The sequence below is a fragment of the Aquila chrysaetos genome, chromosome 5, assembly GCF_900496995.4.
Source record: "Aquila chrysaetos chrysaetos chromosome 5, bAquChr1.4, whole genome shotgun sequence".
Lineage (NCBI taxonomy): Eukaryota > Metazoa > Chordata > Aves > Accipitriformes > Accipitridae > Aquila > Aquila chrysaetos.
Genome location: NC_044008.1, coordinates 27,160,659 through 27,184,996, shown reverse-complemented (window position 1 = coordinate 27,184,996; position 24,338 = coordinate 27,160,659). Strand labels below are relative to the sequence as shown.

Here is a 24,338-nt window from a genome sequence, read left to right as displayed (position 1 = left end):
GCAAAGCCTCAGGAAGGGAAGCAATCTGCATACCCTCGCAAGAGGAGCAGTAACAGGCAGTAACTCCAAAGGCCAAAGAAGTGGGGCCGTAAACCAGCAAAGGGGAGGGAAGGGCCCTCTCGCCAGGCCTACAGGGATAGCTGCGACCAAATTCACCAGCTCCTCCAGGAGGGCCACCACGCCGTGGTACTTCCTTGGAATAGTCTGTGCCTTCACAGCTAGAAGAGGGGAGCACAGAGCTGAAAGAACAACAGAAAAGGCCCCCCCAAATCCCCAAACCTCTAATTGTTTTCAAGCAGGTACAAGCAGCAGCAAAATCCTGGGGAGAAGGGACCTCCTAACACATGAAATGAGACAGAGGTAACAGAAAAAAGCAGGAAAACTATGCCTAGACCAAAAGACGACCCAAACCCAGGGCCCATCCTAAGCAAAGCAGCAGTAGTTGAGGCGTTAGAAGAAACCACTTTCCCTGGTTTCTGGCGCCCTCACCATGACCAGAAGGTCCACAGGACCCTCCGCAACATGTGTGGATGCATCAAGAGAAGAAAAAAATCTTGTTTTCCTCTTACTCATTCCAGTTACATCTTTGTGAATCTCATCCATGCCCGAGGAAAGAGAAATAGGTGGAAATAAAGCCAACACACTGATTTCTGAATAGGGAATGAAGAGCCAGGCAAAATACACCTTTGAGGACTACAACTTGCCTCCACTGCTCTTCCCCCCAGGGCCCCTGGAAAAGGCATCACAGCTGACTATCCCAAACCTCCCGAGCAGGTCATTCTCTTCTCACTGCACATCTCTCCAGGCAGTAACATACTGGGTTCCCTAGCAGCAGTCACCTTCTCAAGAATTCTGTTTCAGAAAGCAGTGTTGACTTCTACTTACCCACATGGATTGTTTGAGCACAGAGTAAGTTGGATCCTGTAAGACTCCATGACGCGATACTCGGACTCTAGCAACTCAACTTCGGAAGAGTACTGGTACTCCAGACACGACCGCTGTTACTACCAAGAACTTTTTGAATATCAGAACTGGCAAGGAGGCTAAACCAGCCTGCTCCTATAGTTTAAAGAAGTTCCATTGTAACAGATGAAATCCATGCACTGTCACCTTACTGTGGTAGTTAAACATCCGAAGCCAGAACATTACAAATACAGAAAGCATGAAAGTACTCTGCAGCAGTCATTCTTTCACTTGGACAAACTAGCAAGTTCAAAATATTTGCAGTATTAGGAAAATGTGAACGCATCAGTAAGTTTCAATCAGAACCTAACAGCATAAATAGCCTAAACGTTTCCAGCACAAAATACCACCCAACATTAAAGAATGCTGGCTACAAACCTGGTCATGTATCTCGCTGCAGAGGAGAGAGAGAAGAACAGATTTTTGATTAAGGAGCTGAAGAAGAAAGAAAAACAGCCTTAAGTTCAAAGGTCTTCAGTGAGAAGTAAGAACATGGCCTACACGTAAACGAAGCAAGTAAAAAAGCTAACAGTGCAAAGACTGCTACAATACAAGAGTGCAGATGGAAAATGAAATCAGAAAAGGAACAGAAATTGAGAAATAGAGTAGGAAGCAGACATTCCCTTTCTCACGTGATGTAGGAAAACTGGTTTCATAAATCCATTAACTCACACTGGTTGTAGCTAGCAGAGTTCACTATTATTTTCTATGTCAAGACACCCACATTCATTTTCACCAGCCTTTGGCACAGCTGTTAGGATTTAAGCTTCACATTTTTTAAACCTAACAACAAGAACTCCAGTCCCAAAATCTCCTTGCAGCACTTGCAGCAGACATTCCTCGCAGCAGTTCCCAAATTAAGGCACACAGACCACTAACATCATATTTGTGTTTCATCTGCTTGATTCAATTTAGTTCTGGATGGTGACATGCCAATTCACGAGCAGTTAGGGAGTCAGTAGACCAGATCATAAAAGAAAAAAAGGCCCCGTCAAAGATCTCTCTACTCCCGTAAAGAGCAGGCAATACACACGTAGCGCTTCTTCCTCTTGTTCGCAATCAGCATCATTTACCAATGTTTTTTCCAGCAGTTGCATGGACAAAGAATTAATACCAGCATTTTGAGTCACAGCAGTGTGAAGTATTTTCACCTCCTTGCCCCTGAAGCTATTTCAAAGCTTTTGCACAAACCAAATTTACATAAACATCCTCCTCTTAAGAACGAGATGTCCTGTACTTCAAACAGCCTTTCTCACCTTGAGGAAGCTACTGCGAGAAACACTAAATCTGCACAGCGAGCAGCGAGCTTCGACTAAAAAAAGAAGCGCAAGGTGACTGACTACCTGAGGCATACTGCAATTTAAGCTCCTTAACTCCCTGTCCTTACGAGCTTTAGTGGCAGGAGCATTCGTAATCTCCAGCCAAAAAAGCACTGCTCAGCTTGAATTTAAAGGCAAGACAATTCTGTAGAAGGGAACCAGGTTACTGGAAAAAATCTGAGGCATAATTCAAGCAAACAGTGAAGTGAAGAGAAGGCTTAGAGTCAGAGAAACTCTTCTGTCTTTAAATAATCTGGTGAACAGGCAGAGTACTAAGCAGCACAACCTGCAAAGCACTTCAAAACAGACTAAAACCGTAATCTCTGCACTCTTTCCTCATGTTCCAACTTGTCTCCTGAATGGCACAGGACTCCTGCAGAAATGACAGCACAGACTGTGCATCTCGTAATTTTGCATTTGGAAACTGATGGAGATTCATCACCCATTATTTTATGCAGAGGGATACATACGGTTTTCCCCTGTTGTTACTTCCTGACTTAAAGCCCCGTTTTCCAGTTCAATCCTCTTCTTGTAGACGCACGTGTCAGGGATTCTGTCCTTTCAGCTCCTCAGAGATACGGTATGGCTTCAAACACTGTTAATGACATACTGCACCCAGCTGAGGAAACTGAAACCAGCAGTTCTAAGTGAAATACCCACTTAGATGCATGTCCTCTAGCAACTACTGCACCTCTGAGAACCCTGCTTCTTTTTTCTGAAGCACTCTTTCAGAGAAGATCACGTTTTCAGACTTTGCTGACTACATTGAACATTGAGTGACTTGGGGCTACAGACAGTGCCATTACAATTACTCCCAGTTGTTCCCTAACTGGCGATTACGGGAAGAAATATCATGAAGGGACATGCAGCTGCATTTAGTAACAGAGAGGATAAATTCACACTGATAATTCCGAGTCCCAGAGACCAGCCTTCTGCTTTGATTGAGGGAAAACAGGCATGCTGGAATTCCAGCTTTTTCTTAAGACAACCTGGTAGAAATGGTAAGAAATGGCAAAGTTCTCTGAGGATTTAGCCATAGTTTTACTCACCTTCGTTCAAGGAAGAAAACTTTAGAACTTAATACTGTATTAGAAATAGAAGCTAATCACGAGGAGACAAACTGTGTCTAGTAAGAGCAAATTATCCTCAGCTCCTCTCTTGACACGAACTAAAAGTCTCTGTAGGTTGTAAACAAGATCACAGGGGACTTCAGGGGATTAAGTCCTACTAACAAAACTGCACTAGGATGGAGACATTTAGGTATATAAGAAAGCCCCCAAACTAACAAAACCAGACCTCACCTCACATCAGTAACTGGAGACTGGGGAAATGTCATACGTAATCGTTCTTCAACTTCCTTCAGAGTCTGCTCAAGGCTGACGGGTATTTTTGTGTTCTGGTTTTTTTTTTAAACCTTAAAAGCAAAGCCTCAGAAAACGGTACCAAAACTTAAAAGTATTCCCCAGCACAGCAATCCATCACAAAATGAGAGACATGCTCTGCAAAGAAACTTTATGGGTGCTGCTGAAGTCAGGACACTGAGTGAGAACCGTATCGCCATCCTCAGATCTAATGCACACTTTTCTTGGAATTAGCTCAAATGTTTGGCACAAGTATATTTGGAAACCATTTTTCACAAGACGCTGAAGCAGCCTATACAATGATTTGAAATACATATCTGCATATATTAGCATCGGTATAAAAACCAATGGGCTATGAAGTAGCCTTTTAAAATATTTAGTCTCTGGAATATACTGAAGGGAAGCTAGTAAACCAGTAAAGGTATCTATCCTGACATTGACAAAAACTTTGAGATGCCCAGAGACTTCCAATTTCTTCTGGACAAAAGTTGGTCGCTTCTCGAGGGGGTAGCGGGTTCGGGAGTGCTTCGCCCCATCTGGGGTTGGCATAGGTGGGCCGCCTCACATCCCAAGTGGGAGAGGGCTGTGCACGGCCCAGGTGCCCCCTCCCCCTCCTGTTTCCCTGAGTTTTAGACCTACATTCTTTAGCTAAATGTCCTTTCTTTCCACAGGCCCAACACGGTCCTCTGGGTCAGTTCTGGTGTGGGGAAAGCGTTGTTAGTGGGTCCCCCGACCGAGGGCAGTTTGTCACAATGTGGCCCGCCCGGCCACATTTAAAACATACCATTACATCAGCTATTGCTGTACGGACAGCCATCTGAATCGGGTCTAGATGCTCTTCCTTTGCGACATGCTTAATCATGTCCGCAATACTTGACCCCACTGGCAGTGATCGTAGGATTTCTTTGGTTGCCGAATTGCACTGCTGACGTAAACAATCTGCAAGGACTGGGCCCTTCGCTTCCGAGGGCAGGGTCGAGGAGTCGACCGCTACCTGGAGGCGATCCACAAATTGTGTAAAGCTCTCGCTTTCATTTTGTTTTATTGTGGACCATGGCGATGGCTTGACAATAACTCTAGAGGCTGTGCGAATAGCTTCTCTGGCTGCACGAGTAGTTGTCATTACTTCATGGGCCCGCAGGCCCTGGGCTTGCGCCTGGGGGGTAATCATTGTGGGGTCTGTGCCCATTAACCGCTGCAGGCTGGAGCCATGCAGTGGATGATCCGCTCCAGTTACTTGGGCCAGTTGCCTCGCACAGTTGTCCTCCCATTCTTGTTTAAAAACAATCATCCCTGCCCCGTCAAAGATCAATCTGCAAGTTTGTTTTATGTCAAACGGGAGCATATCATCTCCCCCGAAGACACCATCTATGAGGGTGGAGACCATGGCCCAATTAAGTCCTTTATCCGCAATTGCCTTAACAATCGTTTGTATATCCTTAGGGTTTATTGGGGAGTGGACCCTCTGTCCCCTTTCCGTCACCCAGACCGGGAATGCTAGTGCAGCCGATGGGGCCCAATCGGCACACGCGATCTTTATTTTTCTCCAGTCCGTGAGGGGGATTTCTCCCCGCGGTTCCTCTTTAATTCGGATGGGAATATTTTGGCTCTTAACTTTGTTTATCTCCGTCTCTTCCTCCTCTAAGTTTGAATCGGTTGCGAGCCACTCGTCCCAGCCGGTGTCTGATCCAGAGTCGGAACTCGACTGACCGGCTATTTCCGGTTTCCAGTACCTTTTTGTCGGGCTCCGGCCCCGCCCGCCTCCCTTGCGGGCGGGCCGTTCCCTCCCTCTTGGCTCGCCCCTCCCTCTTGGTTCGGCCCGCCCTCTGCTCGGCGGGGTGTTTGCCCTGTGAGGGCATTTTTTCAGATGGTCGCTCTGATTGGCTTTCCGCCCTTCGCTCGCACTCCCCTCCCCTTCCCGGTCGCCCCCACCACCTTCCTCCTTCCCGGTCTCCTCCCCTTGCCTTTTGTGTGCGCTTGTTAGTACTAGCGCTTCCTCCCTATTCCCGCCAAAGGCATCCTCGCCCCCCCCCTCTGCCTTTCTGCTCGGCGCCATCTTGGGGCGCGTAAGACGGTGGTCCGGCCCAGACTTCCCCAGACTCTGATTTCTCCGCGGTGCTTCTGGCCTCCTCGGCTAGCCCACCCCAGAAGGATTTAGCTCGTTTCTGTCCCTCCGTAAGCGGGTCGGGGTTCAGGAGTTGAGGGGACGCATTGCCCTCTTGCAGATTTTTAGGCCCAGCAGAATCATCACCGTCTGGGGGGTGCAAAGTCTGCGTGGCTGCTCCGACTCCCAATTTTGGGGTGGTCTGCAAACAGTTCTTTGCCGCCCTCCAGGTGTCCTGTTCTTGTATGGCCTTCCGCAGGGCCTGTATGACTTTCCCCCACGACTTAAGATTTTTTGCGGAACCCGAGGACATCGTCTCCTCGGCTAACGCTTTAGTGCATTTATCCCACACTTCGGGGTGGAGAATATCCACCGGCTGATCAATGACCCCAATTTGCAAACGCCTCGCAACTGCGAGAGTAAAATCTTTAGGTTTACAGTCAATACCCCACTGTGTATGTAATTGTGATACGACCTTCACAAGGGCTTCCATCGTCCTTGTTGGTCCGGGAGCGTCCTCCCCGCTGGGCTGGTCCTGCCGCTCCGGCCGCCGTTCACCTGTCCAGGCGACGAATCCCGGGTTTCGGCACCACTTGTTGCCTTTCGTTGGCATGGCGACCTGGTTCAGGAATGGCACGGCGACCAACCCCAGGCCGCTCGGGCCATCAGCTCACGGACACCAATGTGGTGGACGGCAAATGGCGTTTATTTGTGAGTGACATGGCATTATATAGCTTGGGTTTATGATGTCACTTCCGTCCGCTTACCTCATAAACTAAGTGTTATTGGCTACCTGGAGAGGGGCCCTACCTTTCCGTACAGCGCGACATCTTCCGGCCGCCAGACCCTAACTACCCACAGACAGGGGATCATAGTTACCTTCCTTAGATCTCTCTCCTACTGGCTCCCAGAATACTGTTTTGTCCTTTTTCACAATGAACAGGAAGAAACAGCCACCCACAGGTTTATTCCCATAGTGACAGGCTTTCCATACCTCAGCTTCAACCCTTGCCAATTCCTTTTGCAAGCGCAGGTTGTCTTTCTCCGGGGCACCGTGGTAGCGCATAGTAGTAACTTCCGAGAAGTTCTGACATAGATTGCTTTTTAAGAGGACTGGCAAGCTTCTGCTGCAGCTGTGCAACTCCGTCTAAAGAAACGTGGTTACACGAGCACAAAGAATTCGATAAGAACATGAGAAGAGGAGGTGTGCTTTTACTTCTCAGGTTACATAATTAGGTCAGTCTTCAGAGCGAAGTTAAAGATAAGAAATGTTGCCTGCCACCGGCAGGCACCTGCAAAACTGATGACCTCTCTCCATCTTTCTCAGCTGAGCGCCTCCACGGTACCAGGGGGAAGCAGGGGAAACTTCAGTGCTTCTATGCTAGAGATGAAACTCAAAGGCCAGTTGCTATGAGACCCAGGTCATTAGCTTGACCTGCCTTCGTCCCAGTCCTAAATGAACAGCTGACCAAGAGCACAAGTATTTCAAGGGCCCCCAGTTACGAATGTGTGGCGGGAGCAGCAGAAGACGTCAAAAGCCCAGAGGTAAAGAAGCCCAAAAGCAAGCGAACCAAAGGGGACCCCACTGCGTCCCTCACAGAAAGTACCTCGAAATCCCCGGGAGATTCCGCATCTTCCTCTTGCTCTGCTCCTCCCACTGGCAGGGCACCTACAAGGAGGCAAGAAGCGACACGCTGTGAGTGTTCAGCTCACTCTGCTTTTTCCCATCATCCAAGCCCAGCATCCAAAAGATGAGGAACGGTTCTACTACAGGCCATAGGGATTTTCCTCATCGGCTCTTCCACAGTTAAGGATCCTACCTTCTCTGTCCTGAGCAAGTGCAGCCCTTGTAAAGGCAGCAGTCCTCACAGGGCGGGAGCTGCCTGAGAAGTGCCTTGTCTGCTACACCACCTGCAGAAGAGTCTTCCGTGTTTTCACTCCCCGTGTCTTCTGCCAGTAGCTTACTAAGGATATATACGGAAAGAGAAGACATAGAGTCGGTAGAAACAACCACATCTTTGCATACACGCTTGACTAGGACAGCAACGGCCGCTCCTCACCCAGCCTCTCCATTTTTGTTGCCAACTGAGAAACGGTAGCACCCCCACCCCCCACCTTACTCTTGCGCTACTGCTCCATGATGAAATATCCACTGCAGGCTTGTTCATTCTCTAGATGCATATTGGCATCCGTGAAGCACTTCAGCCCTGCTGGCTACAATCTAAACTGATAAACAACCTCTCCATAGGGAGCACTACAAAAATTAACAAGCCCTCTGGCAGATTCACATCTAACTGCAAGCTGCGATGTCTGCAGGATGCTACATTAATGCTGCAACTCTCATGTCAAGCCAGCCTACAGTCTCCTCAAATGCAGTCCTGACTTGGAAGAACTTCAGAAATCTTGATGGTTAGTCTGAGGACTTGAGAGTTTAGACAGCTCCTAAGTATGATCAAGAGGCCAAAAAAGACTGCGGTTGCATTCTAAGCACTGCGTGTGTTAACTACATTGAATAGGCATTCTCTTCGAACAAACCTGAAAGGGAGTAAATTGGGGCTCCTGAGAGAGACCCCTTTCAGGTTTGCTTTTTAACCGTGTCGTGGTTTAACCCCAGCCCGTAACTAAGCACCACGCAGCCGCTCGCTCGCTTCCCCCCTACTCAGTGGGATGGGGGAGAGAATCGGGGAAAAAAAAAGTAATACTCACGGGTTGAGATAAGAACAGTTTAACAGAACAGAAAGGAAGAAAATAATAATAATGATAATAATAACAATAGTAAGATGACAACAGTAATAATAAAATAATTGGAATATACAAACCAAGCGATGCACAATGCAATTGCTCACCGCTCTCCAACCAATGCCCAGTTAGTTTCCTGAGCAGCGATCCCCCCCCAGGCCAACTCCCCCCAGTTTATATAGCGGGCCATGACGTCACATGGTATGGAACACCCCTTTGGCCAGTTGGGGTCAGCTGCCCTGGCTGTGTCCCCTCCCAGCTTCTTGTGCCCCTCCAGCCTTCTTGCTGGCTGAGCATGAGAAGCTGAAAAATCCTTGACGTAGTCTCAACACTACTGAGCAACACTGAAAACATCAGTGTGTTACCAACGTTCTTCTCATATTGAACCCAAAACATAACACTATACCAGCTACTAGGAAGGAAAACAAACCCTATCCCAGCCGAAACCGATATATTAACTGACAACTCAGCCCCTCTCACGACAACATAAACCATTTACCCAACGTGTCTACGCACGCGAGCATAATCCACAGCCACGAAGCCAGAGTTATCTCTATAACAGTATCAGCACCATGCCAAAGAAGCTGGCTTGCATTTACATCCCCGGCAACTGTGGCAACCGTAAGAGCAATCCTAAAGCATCCCAAATGTGTTACGAAATACATCCGCTTCTGCAGGCACTGCATTGCCATCATTTTAATCCCTGCTTGCTCCCAAAACAATGCTTTCCCCCTTTCCTACAAGCCACAGTGAAAGCAAAGCCAAATACACGGAAGCGTTGGAGAATTCAGGTTGGAAGGCACCTCATGAGGTGGCCAGGCCAACCGCCTCCCCAAAGCAGACTGAGCTATGAGGTCAGACCACGCTGTTCAGGGGTCCTTCCCACTCTGCTCTTCAAAGCCCCTCACGGACGGAGGCCTGCACAAACTCCCGGGGCAAGCTGTTCGACTGCTTGACCATCCGCAGGCCGAGTTTTCGCCTTACGCGCAGTTTTAAACCACCTTGTGTTTCACTTTATACCCCTTGTCTCTCGGACAACGTTGCCTCTCTTTCTCCTAACGCTTCCATTCACAACACTTAAGCACGACCTATGCCGCCACTTAAAAAACCCTCTCCTGCAGAGCCGTGGTGCTGCTGAGCTAATGGCAAGTTTCCTGCCGAGTCTGGGGCCTGGGTCTGCGTGTGGAGGGGGCACCACAGACCGCTTTCTTGCCCGTCTTTGGGCTGGAAAGGATGAGAGCAGCCAAACGCAGACCTGCTTTTACCAGTCACACAGGGAACTCCTTCCGTGTGGCTCCTTCTTTTTCAAAGCTCATTCCCATGCCTCTCATCAATCATACTTGCAGACCGACTAAAGAGACCTATGTGCCATTTTGACAAATGTCTCACCTTTCACGCTGATTTTCAGTTCCTTTTTTGTGAAGAAACTCTACCATCTCCTCATCATGTTTGGAGACAGCAAGATTAAGGGGGGTATATCCCTCCTGAAAGGACAAATAATCCCCGTTAGAAAACCCAGACAAGTTCTGCACCTTTTCGAAAGAGCAAGCGTTACCAAGTGCCAAGGTTACCCGGTTCTGAGCATTAATATTGGCATTATGCTCAAGTAACAGCCCTGCTACAGTCGTATTAGGAGATACGACAGCAAGGTGAAGGGCAGTGTTGCCGGTCAGCATCTGCCAGATTCGGGTCGGCACCATGCTGCAGCAAATAGCCACGCATTTTTCTTGCTGGCACTGTACTGCCTGGGAACAACACACAAAAAAGGGAAGATTTCCAACATTTATGTTTCACTCTGTCACAACTCGGCCAGCTTCTGAATGCTGGGAAAGAAAAGCATCTTCCAAGATGAGCTAACATATGCCCGTTCCACACCTATTACAACAGGCACGTTTCCTACGTAAGGTCCGTGTAAAGAATCCTGCCAGGCACCTCTCATTTAACGCACAGTCGGCAAGTCCCCACTGCCAAGGAGCGTAACATATTCCGCGTACCGTCATCAGTGGCGAACTCTTGAAATCGTCAGCAAGGTTCAAGCCGGCAGTTCTCTTGTACCAGACATCTAACGACATCCACGTGGCCGTCTGCCACAAGCGACATGCAGAGGGGTCCTAAAATTAAACATACGAGCTTAACGTAGACAGACAACGAAAGAACCAAAGCTGTGTTGCCACTCAGCCCTGGGGGACCCTGCAGCCCAGACTCTGCTCCTCCTGCTTTCCTGCCACCGCTCACCCACAGGGCAGAGGAGAACTGGTGCTGCCTGAGCAGCTGCAGAACGGCCCCCGCGGGGAGACCACTGCCAAGCAGCAGGTCCCGGCGGCAGGCACTTCCAACAGCACTCAAGCCGACCCGGCAGCTACGAGCAGCGAAAAGCTGTGGAGCTCGCTCCCCTAGCTGACAGGGCAAATCTCACTTTTCAAGCAATTAGCTTGAATCTGATCCTACGCAAAACCTTACGAGCGGGGCACTTCCGCGTGGCACCCGAAGCTGCCAGCGGGGTTGATGGCACCACACTGGTGCTCCCGCTGGACCAGCAGGCCCTGCGCTTGTAACGTGCTCTGGTGCTTGAGAGAGGCTGCTGAGAGGAGGACTGGCGGGAACTTGGCTCAGAACCTCCCGCAGCAACGCCTGCCAGAAGCAGCCAAGGTGTCCGTCAGCGGCCCGCAAGCCCCCTCACCGCTTCCTCCTGGTCTTGCCAGTCGATTGCCAACCTCTCCTCAGCCGCTGCCGCCTCAGCCAGGCCAGGTCACCGCGGGCAGCCGCGCGGTGCAGCCTGCCCGGGTCCTGCTCCCCGAGCTCGTAGGCACTGGTGGCAGCGGATGGAGCGCAGGGCTGCCCAGAAGCGTGCCGGAGGGCGACCGCTGGCGCTTCTGCTGAAGAGCCCCCATGACCCCTCTGCATGCTGCGGCGCATTACTCCAGCACATGCTGCGGCCGCGGTCGTGGGCCACGCTGGGAGCCACCAGCAGCAGGAGGCACCCGGCAGACTCTGCCAGGCCCTGGGCGAGGGCGAGGGTGAGGGCGCGAGGACGAGGACCGAGGGCGAGGCACCAGGCAGATGAGCTCGCTGCGCGGCCTGGAGCCCCCGAAGGCGGGCGCAGCGCAGGCAGCCTGCCCGGGTCCTGCTCCCCGAGCTCGTAGGCACCGGTGGCAGCGGCTGGAGCGCAGGGCTCCCCAGAAGCGCTGCCGGAGGCGACCGCTGGCTCTTATTGCTGAAGAGCCCCATGACCCTCTGCATGCTGCGGCGCATACTCCAGCACATGCTGCGGCGCGGTCGTGGCCCCGCTGGGAGCCACCAGCAGCAGGAGGCACCCGGCAGACTCTGCCAGGCCCTGGGCGAGGGCGAGGGTGAGGGCGAGGGCGAGGACGAGGGCGAGGACGAGGCACCAGGCAGACGAGCTCGCCTGCCGCGGCCTGGAGCCCCCGAGGCGGGCGCAGCGCCGCACCGCACCGCACCGCACCGCACCGACGGCCCCTGCCCGGCACCTGCTGCTGCTCCGTCCGCCAGCAGAAGGCGCGCCAGCGCAACAACGGCGCCGACGGCGCTCGGGGGCGTGGCAAGGGGGCGTCACACACGGGGGCGTGGCAGAGGGCGGGTGTCCGCCCGCAGCGGCCCGGCGGGCGGGTGCGAGGGCGGCCCGGCAGCGCGGCCGGGAGCGCGGCAGGGCGCTCGGGGAGGCTCCCGGGGGCCCCGGGGAGAGCGGGCGCTGCCCCCGCGACAGGGTGTCCCGGGGGCGGGGGCCCGGGCTGCTCCCGCCTGGCCGGAGGCCGCGGCAGACGCCGGGCAGCTCTCGCCTCAGCCGCATGATGGCAACTTTAACTACAGCAGTGGTTATCATCATCTGCTACTGCAACAACAGAAAGAACGTCAAGAAGCCAACGGATAATTATCCGTACCAAAAATGGATAGGAAAAGGGTAATACAGGTCTCGAAAGAAAAAAACCACAAACAACCAACAAACCATAAACGCAACTATAAAGAATATATCATCCAAAACCCCCAAACAACGGCAGTAGCTCGACTGTTTTTCTTAATCTCTACGCACAACTTCATTGACGCGTTTTCAGAGCAGTTTCTTCATTTCTCTCTGTAAAGTTCGTCCTCTGTAACTAGGGCTGGGAGCTCCATCTCTCTCTCCTCAATATGCTTCGTTTTCTTCATAGGCCTCTGGCTCACAGAGCTTCTTCTTCAACCTAAGCAGCTGAATGAGTCAAGAAACAATGAAGGCAAAGGAACAACAGCGGCCTATTTTTCACGAGACTCTTACGTAAACAGCGCAGACATGCTTGCGTCATCTTTAACGTGTCTTTACAACAACCAGGCAATTACCTGGAGAAAAAAACAGCATTACTGTGCCACAAACCCCCTGAAAGGCCCAAATTTCACCTGAAAGGAGGATAGAAAGACTTCCTTCCCCCACCCCCAGGAGAACTGCAGGGCAACCTGCATTTGCAGTTCTTTTGGCAGCTATTGGAAACTACAGGCTCCTTGCGCAGAAGCACCTTGCAAGAACTAACACGGGGCTTGAATTTTCTCACAAACAGTTACGTACTCCTGTTTTTACACTGAAGTTCAATAAAGCCTGACTTCTACTCAGGGATAGCTCTTCACCATGCTAAAAAGCCATACCTCTTACAGTCTTTCTGCAGTTTGAAGTTTATTCTCAGTTCTTCGCACAGACGCACTTCATCTCTGCATATCCCCTCTACCAGCTCTTCACTTGCCGTCCTTGACTGTCACGCTTTCAAAGTAGAAAAGATACATGACACACACAGCATGGGAACAATCTCTACGTGCAGTATGTGCATCTAGCGTTGTCCACAGAGAAGCTGCAGTACGTCTCTACCTGTTGCTTCCTGCATGTCCCCCAAATGACGAGATACTCGGTGCCTGCAGTGAGGCTCGAGGTGGGGCCAGAGCCCAGCTTGGGCGGTCGGGGGCTGCGGGAGCTCCCTGCGGATGCCCGCTGACCGCTCCAGGCCCGCCACGGCACAGCTCCGGGACGACGTGCTTTCCTCCCGACAGAAAGGCGGCCTGAACTTCCTTCCCGCGGTGTGGTGAAAACCGAGGGCCCCGTCTCGCTGTGCCGGTGGCTGCTGCTCGCCCCCTTGCACAGAATCGCAGGATGGCTGAGGTCCTCTGGTCCGAGTCCTCCGCTCGAGCAGGGTCACCTCGAGCCAGCTGTCCCGGTCTGTGCCCGGCTGGATTTTGCGTATCTCCCAAGCACGGAGACTCACAGCCTTCCCAGGCAACCCGTACCAGTGCTCTGTCACCCTAACAGTAAAAATGTGTTTCTTGACGTTCAGAGGGAACCTCACGTGTTTCCGTTTGCACCCATCGCCTCTCGTGCCGTCGCTGCGCACCACTGAAAAAAGCTTTGGGCCTTCCCTTCGGGTATTCATATACATTGACGAGATTCCCCCTGAGCTTACTCTTCTCCAGGCTGAACTGTCCCAGCTCTCTCGGCCTTTCCTCCTGTGAGACGCTCCAGCCCTTTAATCAGCTTGGCGGGTCTTTGTTGGACTCTCTGCAGCACGTCCCTGTCTGCCTCGTACCGAGGCGCCCAGAACTGGACACAATGCTCCCCTCACCTACCGGTGCTGAGTGGAGTGGAAGCGTCACCTCCCTTGACTTGCTGGCAATACTGTGTCTAAGGCAACTGTCCTGGTTTCAGCTGGGACAGAGTTAACTGTCTTCCGAGTAGCTGGTACGGTGCTATGTTTTGAGTTCAGTAGGCGAAGAGTGTTGGTAACGCTGGTGTTTTCAGTTGTTGCTCGGTAGCGTTTAGTCTAAAGTCAAGGATTTTTCAGCTTCTCATGCCCAGCCAGCGAGAAAGCTGGAGGGGCACAAGAAGCTGGGAGGGGACACAGCCAGGGCAGCTGGCCCAAACTGGCCAACGGGGTGTTCCATACCATGGGACGCCACATCTAGTATAGAAAGCAGGGGGGCCGGGGGCGGGGGATCGCCCCTCGGGGACTAGCTGGGTGTCGGTCGGCGGGTGGTGAGCAATTGCACTGCGCATCATTTGTACATTCCAATCCTTTCATTATCGCTGTTGTCATTTTATTAGCGTTGGCATTATCGTTATTAGCTTCTTCTTTTCTGTTCTATTAAACCGTTCTTATCTCAACCCACGAGTTTTACTTCTTTTCCCGATTTTCTCCCCCGTCCCGCTGGGTGCGGGGCGAGTGAGCGAGCGGCTGCGTGGTGCTTAGTTGCTGGCTGGGGTTAAACCACGACAGCAACACAGGATACCGTATTCCTTTTCTGCTGCAAGGACACGTTGCTGGCTCACAGTCAACTTCGTGTCCACCAGGACCCCTCGGTCCTTTTCTGCAAAGCTGCTTTCCAGCTGGGTGATCCCCAGCAGGTACTGGTGCCTGGAATTGTTCCTTCCCAGGTGCAGGACACTGCACTGTCCCTTGTTGAACTGCGTGAGGTTCCCATCAGCCCATTTCTCCAGCCTTTCAAGGTCCCTTTGGATGGCAGCACAACCCTCTGGTGTATCAGCCGCTCCTCCCCGTTTTGTGTGATCAGCAAACTTGCTGAGGGTACCCTCTGCCCCGACATCCAGATCGTTAATGTAGATTTTGAACAGGACTGGGCCCGGTGTTGACCGCTGGGGTACACTGCTAGTCACTGGCCTCCGGCTAGACGTTGCGCTGCTGATCGCCACCCTCTGGGCCTGGCTGTTCAGTCAGTTTTCAGTCCAGCCTGCTGTCTGCTTATCCGGCCCGTGTATGCATGAACACCTTGTCTGTGAGGATCTTATTGGTGACAGTGTCAAAGGCCTTACTGAAGTCCAGGTAGACAATATCCACTGCTCTCCCCTCGTCTACCAGGCCAGTCTTTTCATTGTAGAAGCTTATCGAGTTGGTCAGACGTGACTTCCCCTTGTTGAAGCCGTTCTGACTGCTGCTGCTGATTTTGTTGTCTGCCGTGTGCCTGGAAATGGTTTCCAGGACTAGCTGCTCCATCACTTTCCCAGGGATGGAGGTGAGGCTGATTGGCCTGTACTTCCCTGGGTCCTCCTTTTTGCCCTTCTTGAAGGTAGGAGTGACCTTTTCTTTCCTCCAGTCTTTGTGCACTGCCCCCAGTCGCCACGATCGATCCAAGATTATCGAGAGTGGCTTCACAATGACATCAGCCAGCTCCCTTGGCACTCATGAGTGCATGCCGTCAGGGCCCATGGCCTTATTTATGTCCAGTTTGCTTAAGTATTCCCTGACCTGAGCCTCTTCCACCAAGAGGACGTCTTCCTTGCTCCACATTTTCCCCTGGTGTCTGGGACCGGGGAGTCCTGGAGGCTGGCCTTGCTAGTAAAGACGGAAGCAAAGACGACATTCAGTACTTCTGCCTTTTCCATGTCCTGTGTAACCAGCTCCCCCATCTTGTTGAGCGATGGGCCCACATTTTCCCTGGTCTTCCTTTTGTCGCCTACATGCTTAAAGAAGTCCTTCTTCTTGTCTTTGCCATCCCTGGCCTGATTCAAGGCCATTTGGGCTTTAGCTTTCCTAACTTCATCCCTGGATGCTCAGACAAGGTTTCTGTGTATTCCTCCCAGGTTTCTGTCAAGCTCAAGAGTCAAAAGTAGTCAATCTGCCAGTCAGAAAAAATAGATATGGTTCTTAGTGCGCGTGCCAAAGAAAACAACTGTGCATCAATAAACCATTAGGTAAGTGCAACATGCTGGACATCCATTTAATAGACTTAGAATTTATATTCAGATAATAAACACGTTTTCACATCTGAACAATCTGAAGGATGGGAAACCACAGATGCGCTATGTAAACAAAATTATTTCCCGAGCCTTTGCCTGGCATTTTCTTCAAATCAGATGATTTTTGGTTAGAACATCACGGTACTCCTGTATTGCCCTGGAAAGGGGATCCTGGTCAACATGGACATTTCTTGAAGATCCAGTAGATCCAGTTTCAAGTTCAGCAGTGGCTAGGGAGAACAGAGACAAGATTCCTGGTGTTACTTTTATAGTAGACAGGGCCAAGTAAGTCACTGTAAAAACATTATGGGTAACTGGAGAGACTACAATCCAGACAGATTTAAAAACTTCCAAAGGAACATAACAATGACAGGGCTAGGCACAAAGGGAGAAACACATTTTTTCCACATGTGCTTATTAGTCAACAGTACTTTTAAAGCTAGTGAAAGACATTCCAGAGGCCTCACGCTGAACATCTTCAGGGAACTGCAAAGCAGTGACTCTGGAGGAACAACTGTGAAATGGGTGGAATTCCTCTTTGGACACCTGGCCTTACATTACAGCCCATGTTTTATGCTACCTATTACAAGCATTCAACTCACGTTTGCCTAAACACTACTGAACGATCTTTTCCTAAAGGAAGGCTATCTTTTGTCACTGATTATATTCTTCTTGCTTATCCAAAAAAGACCGCAACCTATAAGCTACAAATATAAGCAATGAATAAGACACATGGCAAAAATCAAGAACTAACAGCAGAAAATGTGTACGGTATGGTTTAGTGCTGAATGCACTTGATGTACACGGAAGGAGAAGTAACAGCTGAAGTCTACAAAAATCTTTTCCCAGGGCTTCTTCTACATTTGATATATGTGCTTGAGGATTAACTCTAGCGAAAGGTGACTTCAGCTTAAGCCAAGTGTATCTGTGTGGGGGAAACGGGTTAGTTTTCTTTGTGCTTGGTTTTTTTCAGGCAACCGCATAACATTCTACCCAGTATGTTGGTAAGCAGGAAGTTTTCACATTCAAGTCTAAACTGGAAAGCTAGCAGAAAAAACCCCTGTGCTTAGCACAAGACCTTGACAGCTTTCAAGCCATTCTTTTCAAGAGTTAGGAACAGTCATCTGTTTCCTTAAAAACAATCCTAACATAAGGACACATTACCCTCTCCAAGTTCTTTAGTGATTTTTTCATCCAGTTCCCGCCGTACCTAGAATTATATAGAAAACGTACAGTTAGTATTTCATAAGTAACCTTTTTGTAACTTTAAACTTCTAAAACAATCTTAAAACCCCCACGTAACATGTGATCAAAACTACAAATACCATCCCAAATACAGACATCTTGGTTTGGGGTTTGATTTTTAATGAAGAGAAACTCTTGGTCAGCCAGGCTGTAGCAGTCTCATTGCTGAGCAACACTAACTGTAGCACAAAACAACCTGTAACTCACCAGCTGGACTATAACCGGGCACTTAGAAAATATACAGGAAAGAAGCACAGTGGCGTTATTACAATGAAGGTATGGCAAAAGTCTATCATCAAATACACGAGCAGAATGTCAGCTAAATGCTGAGATCCGCACAAATGCCATCCATAGGGACAAATTCAGTTGAGGCTGGCTTCTGCAGCTTCGTAAGAGAAGCGCAAAAGCAGCTGCGGCAGGATTGACATACACCATCGTATAGAAAAAAGCATGTGCCGATATTCTTCTTTTCTCCACTTTAAGATGGAAAATTGAAAGAGCTCCTGCAGACCACGCCAGGATTCTTCTTTGTTGTTATTGCCAAGACCACGACACGCATAGAATATAAAAACACACATGACTTTTTCTTGCGAACTTTGTACGAAGAAACTATAGCAGCAGCTACGGCTTCTACACAGCAAGAGCTGTGGGGTTTATTATGTAACCAGAATCAGCTTAAGGAGCACTTACTCCTTTCTCCCCTAGAAGGTGGTTATTGCTACCAGTTAAGTTATTCTCACTTATGATTCTGACTTCAAAGTCTTCATAAGAAGAAGTCAGCTCTTTTGAAGAGTCATAGTCCAAGCGCTAGATGCTGTTGTTTACGTTTGATGATACTTGTGGCTCCTACATTTTTTCCATCAAGTCTGTGACACATAGAAGTGAATTTCAAAATAGATACCACACAGCTTCCAGGCCTATGAGGGCCACGAAGATGCTGAAGGGCTTGGACCACGTGAGCTATGTGGAGAGGCTGAGAGCTATGACTGTTTCTTTACTGGAGCAGAGAAAGCTCAGGGAGACCTTATCTATGTATATAAATACTTGGTGGGGTGAGTAAAGAAGATGGAGCCAGACTCTTGTCAGTGGTGCCAAGTAAAAGAACAAGAGGAAAGGGCACAAATCAAAATAGAGGAAATTTCATTTTAACATAAGGAAATTTGGGGTTTTTTCCTTTTTAAATTGTAAGCGTGGTCACACCCCGGAACAAGTTGCCCAGAAAAGGTTGTGGAGTGTCCATCCTTGGAGATGTACAAAACCTAGCTGGACATGACCCTGAACAACCTGCTATGGCTGACCCTGCTTTGAGCAGGGGTGGGGCTGGACTGGACGATCTTCCGAGGCCCCTTCCACCCTCGCCCATCCTGTGATTCTCTGATTTTAGTACTGAATCCCTGGGGGAATAACTCTTTATTTTATGACAGGAGCAACATACCGCCACCACCACAAAGAACTGAAACACTGTACAACGTACTCCACAGGCAAAAGCCTCAGGAAGGGAAGCAATCTGCATACCCTCGCAAGAGGAGCAGTAACAGGCAGTAACTCCAAAGGCCAAAGAAGTGGGGCCGTAAACCAGCAAAGGGGAGGGAAGGGCCCTCTCGCCAGGCCTACAGGGATAGCTGCGACCAAATTCACCAGCTCCTCCAGGAGGGCCACCACGCCGTGGTACTTCCTTGGAATAGTCTGTGCCTTCACAGCTAGAAGAGGGGAGCACAGAGCTGAAAGAACAACAGAAAAGGCCCCCCCAAATCCCCAAACCTCTAATTGTTTTCAAGCAGGTACAAGCAGCAGCAAAATCCTGGGGAGAAGGGACCTCCTAACACATGAAATGAGACAGAGGTAACAGAAAAAAGCAGGAAAACTAATGCCTAGACCAAAAGACGACCCAAACCCAGGGCCCATCCTAAGCAAAGCAGCAGTAGTTGAGGCGTTAGAAGAAACCACTTTCCCTGGTTTCTGGCGCCCTCACCATGACCAGAAGGTCCACAGGACCCTCCGCAACATGTGTGGATGCATCAAGAGAAGAAAAAAATCTTGTTTTCCTCTTACTCATTCCAGTTACATCTTTGTGAATCTCATCCATGCCCGAGGAAAGAGAAATAGGTGGAAATAAAGCCAACACACGGATTTCTGAATAGGGAATGAAGAGCCAGGCAAAATACACCTTTGAGGACTACAACTTGCCTCCACTGCTCTTCCCCCCAGGCCCCTGGAAAAGGCATCACAGCTGACTATCCCAAACCTCCCGAGCAGGTCATTCTCTTCTCACTGCACATCTCTCCAGGCAGTAACATACTGGGTTCCCTAGCAGCAGTCACCTTCTCAAGAATTCTGTTTCAGAAAGCAGTGTTGACTTCTACTTACCCACATGGATTGTTTGAGCACAGAGTAAGTTGGATCCTGTAAGACTCCATGACGCGATACTTGGACTCTAGCAACTCAACTTCAGAAGAGTACTGGTACTCCAGACACAACCGCTGTTACTACCAAGAACTTTTTGAATATCAGAACTGGCAAGGAGGCTAAACCAGCCTGCTCCTATAGTTTAAAGAAGTTCCATTGTAACAGATGAAATCCATGCACTGTCACCTTACCGTGGTAGTTAAACATCCGAAGCCGCAACATTACAAATACAGAAAGCATGAAAGTACTCTGCAGCAGTCATTCTTTCACTTGGACAAACTAGCAAGTTCAAAATATTTGCAGTATTAGGAAAATGTGAACGCATCAGTAAGTTTCAATCAGAACCTAACAGCATAAATAGCCTAAACGTTTCCAGCACAAAATACCACCCAACATTAAAGAATGCTGGCTACAAACCTGGTCATGTATCTCGCTGCAGAGGAGAGAGAGAAGAACAGATTTTTGATTAAGGAGCTGAAGAAGAAAGAAAAACGGCCTTAAGTTCAAAGGTCTTCAGTGAGAAGTAAGAACATGGCCTACACGTAAACGAAGCAAGTAAAAAAGCTAACAGTGCAAAGACTGCTACAATACAAGAGTGCAGATGGAAAATGAAATCAGAAAAGGAACAGAAATTGAGAAATAGAGTAGGAAGCAGACATTCCCTTTCTCACGTGATGTAGGAAAACTGGTTTCATAAATCCATTAACTCACACTGGTTGTAGCTAGCAGAGTTCACTATTATTTTCTATGTCAAGACACCCACATTCATTTTCACCAGCCTTTGGCACAGCTGTTAGGATTTAAGCTTCACATTTTTTAAACCTAACAACAAGAACTCCAGTCCCAAAATCTCCTTGCAGCACTTGCAGCAGACATTCCTCGCAGCAGTTCCCAAATTAAGGCACACAGACCACTAACATCATATTTGTGTTTCATCTGCTTGATTCAATTTAGTTCTGGATGGTGACATGCCAATTCACGAGCAGTTAGGGAGTCAGTAGACCAGATCATAAAAGAAAAAAAGGCCCCGTCAAAGATCTCTCTACTCCCGTAAAGAGCAGGCAATACACACGTAGCGCTTCTTCCTCTTGTTCGCAATCAGCATCATTTACCAATGTTTTTTCCAGCAGTTGCATGGACAAAGAATTAATACCAGCATTTTGAGTCACAGCAGTGTGAAGTATTTTCACCTCCTTGCCCCTGAAGCTATTTCAAAGCTTTTGCACAAACCAAATTTACATAAACATCCTCCTCTTAAGAACGAGATGTCCTGTACTTCAAACAGCCTTTCTCACCTTGAGGAAGCTACTGCGAGAAACACTAAATCTGCACAGCGAGCTTCGACTAAAAAAAGAAGCGCAAGGTGACTGACTACCTGAGGCATACTGCAATTTAAGCTCCTTAACTCCCTGTCCTTACGAGCTTTAGTGGCAGGAGCATTCGTAATCTCCAGCCAAAAAAGCACTGCTCAGCCTGAATTTAAAGGCATGACAATTCTGTAGAAGGGAACCAGGTTACTGGAAAAAATCTGAGGCATAATTCAAGCAAACAGTGAAGTGAAGAGAAGGCTTAGAGTCAGAGAAACTCTTCTGTCTTTAAATAATCTGGTGAACAGGCAGAGTACTAAGCAGCACAACCTGCAAAGCACTTCAAAACAGACTAAAACCGTAATCTCTGCACTCTTTCCTCATGTTCCAACTTGTCTCCTGAATGGCACAGGACTCCTGCAGAAATGACAGCACAGACTGTGCATCTCGTAATTTTGCATTTGGAAACTGATGGAGATTCATCACCCATTATTTTATGCAGAGGGATACATACGGTTTTCCCCTGTTGTTACTTCCTGACTTAAAGCCCCGTTTTCCAGTTCAATCCTCTTCTTGTAGACGCACGTGTCAGGAATTCTGTCCTTTCAGCTCCTCAGAGATACGGTATGGCTTCAAACACTGTTAATGACATACTGCACCCAGCTGAGGAAACTGAAACCAGCAGTTCTAAGTGAAATACCCACTTAGATGCATGTCCTCTAGCAACTACTGCACCTCTGAGAACCCTGCTTCTTTTTTCTGAAGCACTCTTTCAGAGAAGATCATGTTTTCAGACTTTGCTGACTACACTGAACATTGAGTGACTTGGGGCTACAGACAGTGCCATTACAATTACTCCCAGTTGTTCCCTAACTGGTGATTACGGGAAGAAATATCATGAAGGGACATGCAGCTGCATTTAGTAACAGAGAGGATAAATTCACACTGATAATTCCGAGTCCCAGAGACCAGCCTTCTGCTTTGATTGAGGGAAAACAGGCATGCTGGGAATTCCAGCTTTTTCTTAAGACAACCTGGTAGAAATGGTAAGAAATGGCAAAGTTCTCTGAGGATTTAGCCATAGTTTTACTCACCTTCGTTCAAGGAAGAAAACTTTAGAACTTAATACTGTATTAGAAATAGAAGCTAATCACGAGGAGACAAACTGTGTCTAGTAAGAGCAAATTATCCTCAGCTCCTCTCTTGACACGAACTAAAAGTCTCTGTAGGTTGTAAACAAGATCACAGGGGACTTCAGGGGATTAAGTCCTACTAACAAAACTGCACTAGGATGGAGACATTTAGGTATATAAGAAAGCCCCCAAACTAACAAAACCAGACCTCACCTCACATCAGTAACTGGAGACTGGGGAAATGTCATACGTAATCGTTCTTCAACTTCCTTCAGAGTCTGCTCAAGGCTGACGGGTATTTTTGTGTTCTGGTTTTTTATTTAAACCTTAAAAGCGAAGCCTCAGAAAACGGTACCAAAACTTAAAAGTATTCCCCAGCACAGCAATCCATCACAAAATGAGAGACATGCTCTGCAAAGAAACTTTATGGGTGCTGCTGAAGTCAGGACACTGAGTGAGAACCGTATCGCCATCCTCAGATCTAATGCACACTTTTCTTGGAATTAGCTCAAATGTTTGGCACAAGTATATTTGGAAACCATTTTTCACAAGACGCTGAAGCAGCCTATATAATGATTTGAAATATATATCTGCATATATTAGCATCGGTATAAAAACCAATGAGCTATGAAGTAGCCTTTTAAAATATTTAGTCTCTGGAATATACTGAAGGGAAGCTAGTAAACCAGTAAAGGTATCTATCCTGACATTGACAAAAACTTTGAGATGCCCAGAGACTTCCAATTTCTTCTGGAAAATTAAGATGGAAAGGACTACTGGAAGAATGTTGCTGTAATTCAGTTAAGAAGCACTGAGTACTCCCACTTTCTCCCCCTTTACTGTCTTTTTTTCCTGTTTCTTCTTCTTCAACAAAGGCACACCTGTTAACCCTTTTCTTTTAAACTAGGGCAGTGTTTCTCCTAGAAGTGTGATGGTTTCCTCCTTTGCCTTTTTCTTCTTTTAACACCTTGCTCCCACCTCTCTGTCCGTTCTTTTCCTCACTTGTTCCCTGCTCCCTACCCCTCTTGTTCCCTCGTCCTGGCCTTCTCCTTATTTCACTTTTGCAGTGGGTCCCTGAATTTTGCCTCCTTTCTACTGCTTGCCTGCTGAATAGCCCCTGCAGATGGTAGAGTACCAATTGCCTCCCGAGTTCTTTCCCTAACCTATGGCCACCCTCTGACCTGAAAAACACATTCACAGTGATACAGAATCGTTCATCTTAATTGCCACTGCTACGCATTACCTGCACTGCTTTGTCCGTTTTTGTTTTGTTGGGTTTGGGCTTTTTTTTTTTTTTTTTTTTTTTTTCCTTAAACCAGGTGCAGTATGTAGTCACATTGTTTACATGGATTCTTTCCAAGGTGGGTGGGACCACTGAACTGAGATGGACTTCAAAAAAGTGAATGAATACTTCTCACATTCATTCAGCACCAGAATGCACGAGGGATAGAACACCGACTGAACACAGAAGCTTGTCCATGCCTCAATCCTATGCTAGGTGGGAAACTGATTACAACTATTGACATCTGGTTTCCAAGTCTCACAATATAACGTTCACCATTCTGTGAGGCTTGTGCTATCACACTGACTGCTAATTACAGGGCATACTTTGACCAGAAGTATTGCAGAGGTTGCAGCATTGCTGCAAAATCAGAAAGCTGTGAAGACTTCCTGAAGAGGAGCTAATTTTACCTGTTCATGTAATAACACATAGCAGGAGCTACAAAAACAAATGCCTCCTACACATAGTATACACCCCCGCACTGAAGGATAAAGTGAGAAATCAGGCGATCCCGTTCATGTCACCCTATTTTTGAAGCATCCCTTTATTGCTATTCATGTACTAAAACAAGTTCCAGTGAAGAAACCGCGAGAATGAAGATCAGTCAGGAAGGAAAAGGCGTCTCAAACAAAGATGTCTGATGGGATTTTGCATTCCAAGTTAGCCATTTTAAACAGGTCATACATACTATACATTAAAATTTAATGAAGAGCTTAGCTGGGAACTTCCTATGCCACAGTATTCTTTACTACAGTT

The 24,338-nt window shown here is 48.5% G+C and overlaps 1 protein-coding gene and 1 long non-coding RNA gene across 2 annotated transcripts in view; both read right to left on the bottom strand.

The window, feature by feature from the left end:
* The window catches only part of LOC115340964 (ankyrin repeat domain-containing protein 26-like), a 43,064-nt gene that overhangs the window by 3,466 nt on the left and 15,260 nt on the right, over positions 1-24,338 (bottom strand). The window contains exons 16-19 of the mRNA XM_030013018.1: positions 20,278-20,334; positions 17,374-17,419; positions 16,403-16,439; positions 14,398-14,408 (exon numbers count right to left, since the gene is read on the bottom strand). Coding sequence (XP_029868878.1) covers positions 14,398-14,408; positions 16,403-16,439; positions 17,374-17,419; positions 20,278-20,334 — 151 coding nt within the window. The remainder of the gene's footprint in view (positions 1-14,397; positions 14,409-16,402; positions 16,440-17,373; positions 17,420-20,277; positions 20,335-24,338) is intronic.
* LOC115341729 lies at positions 7,638-10,519 on the bottom strand. The gene is made up of 3 exons (XR_003923500.1): positions 10,481-10,519; positions 9,876-9,970; positions 7,638-7,711 (listed from the first exon to the last, which is right to left on the bottom strand). It is a non-coding gene; the product is annotated as an uncharacterized LOC115341729 (long non-coding RNA).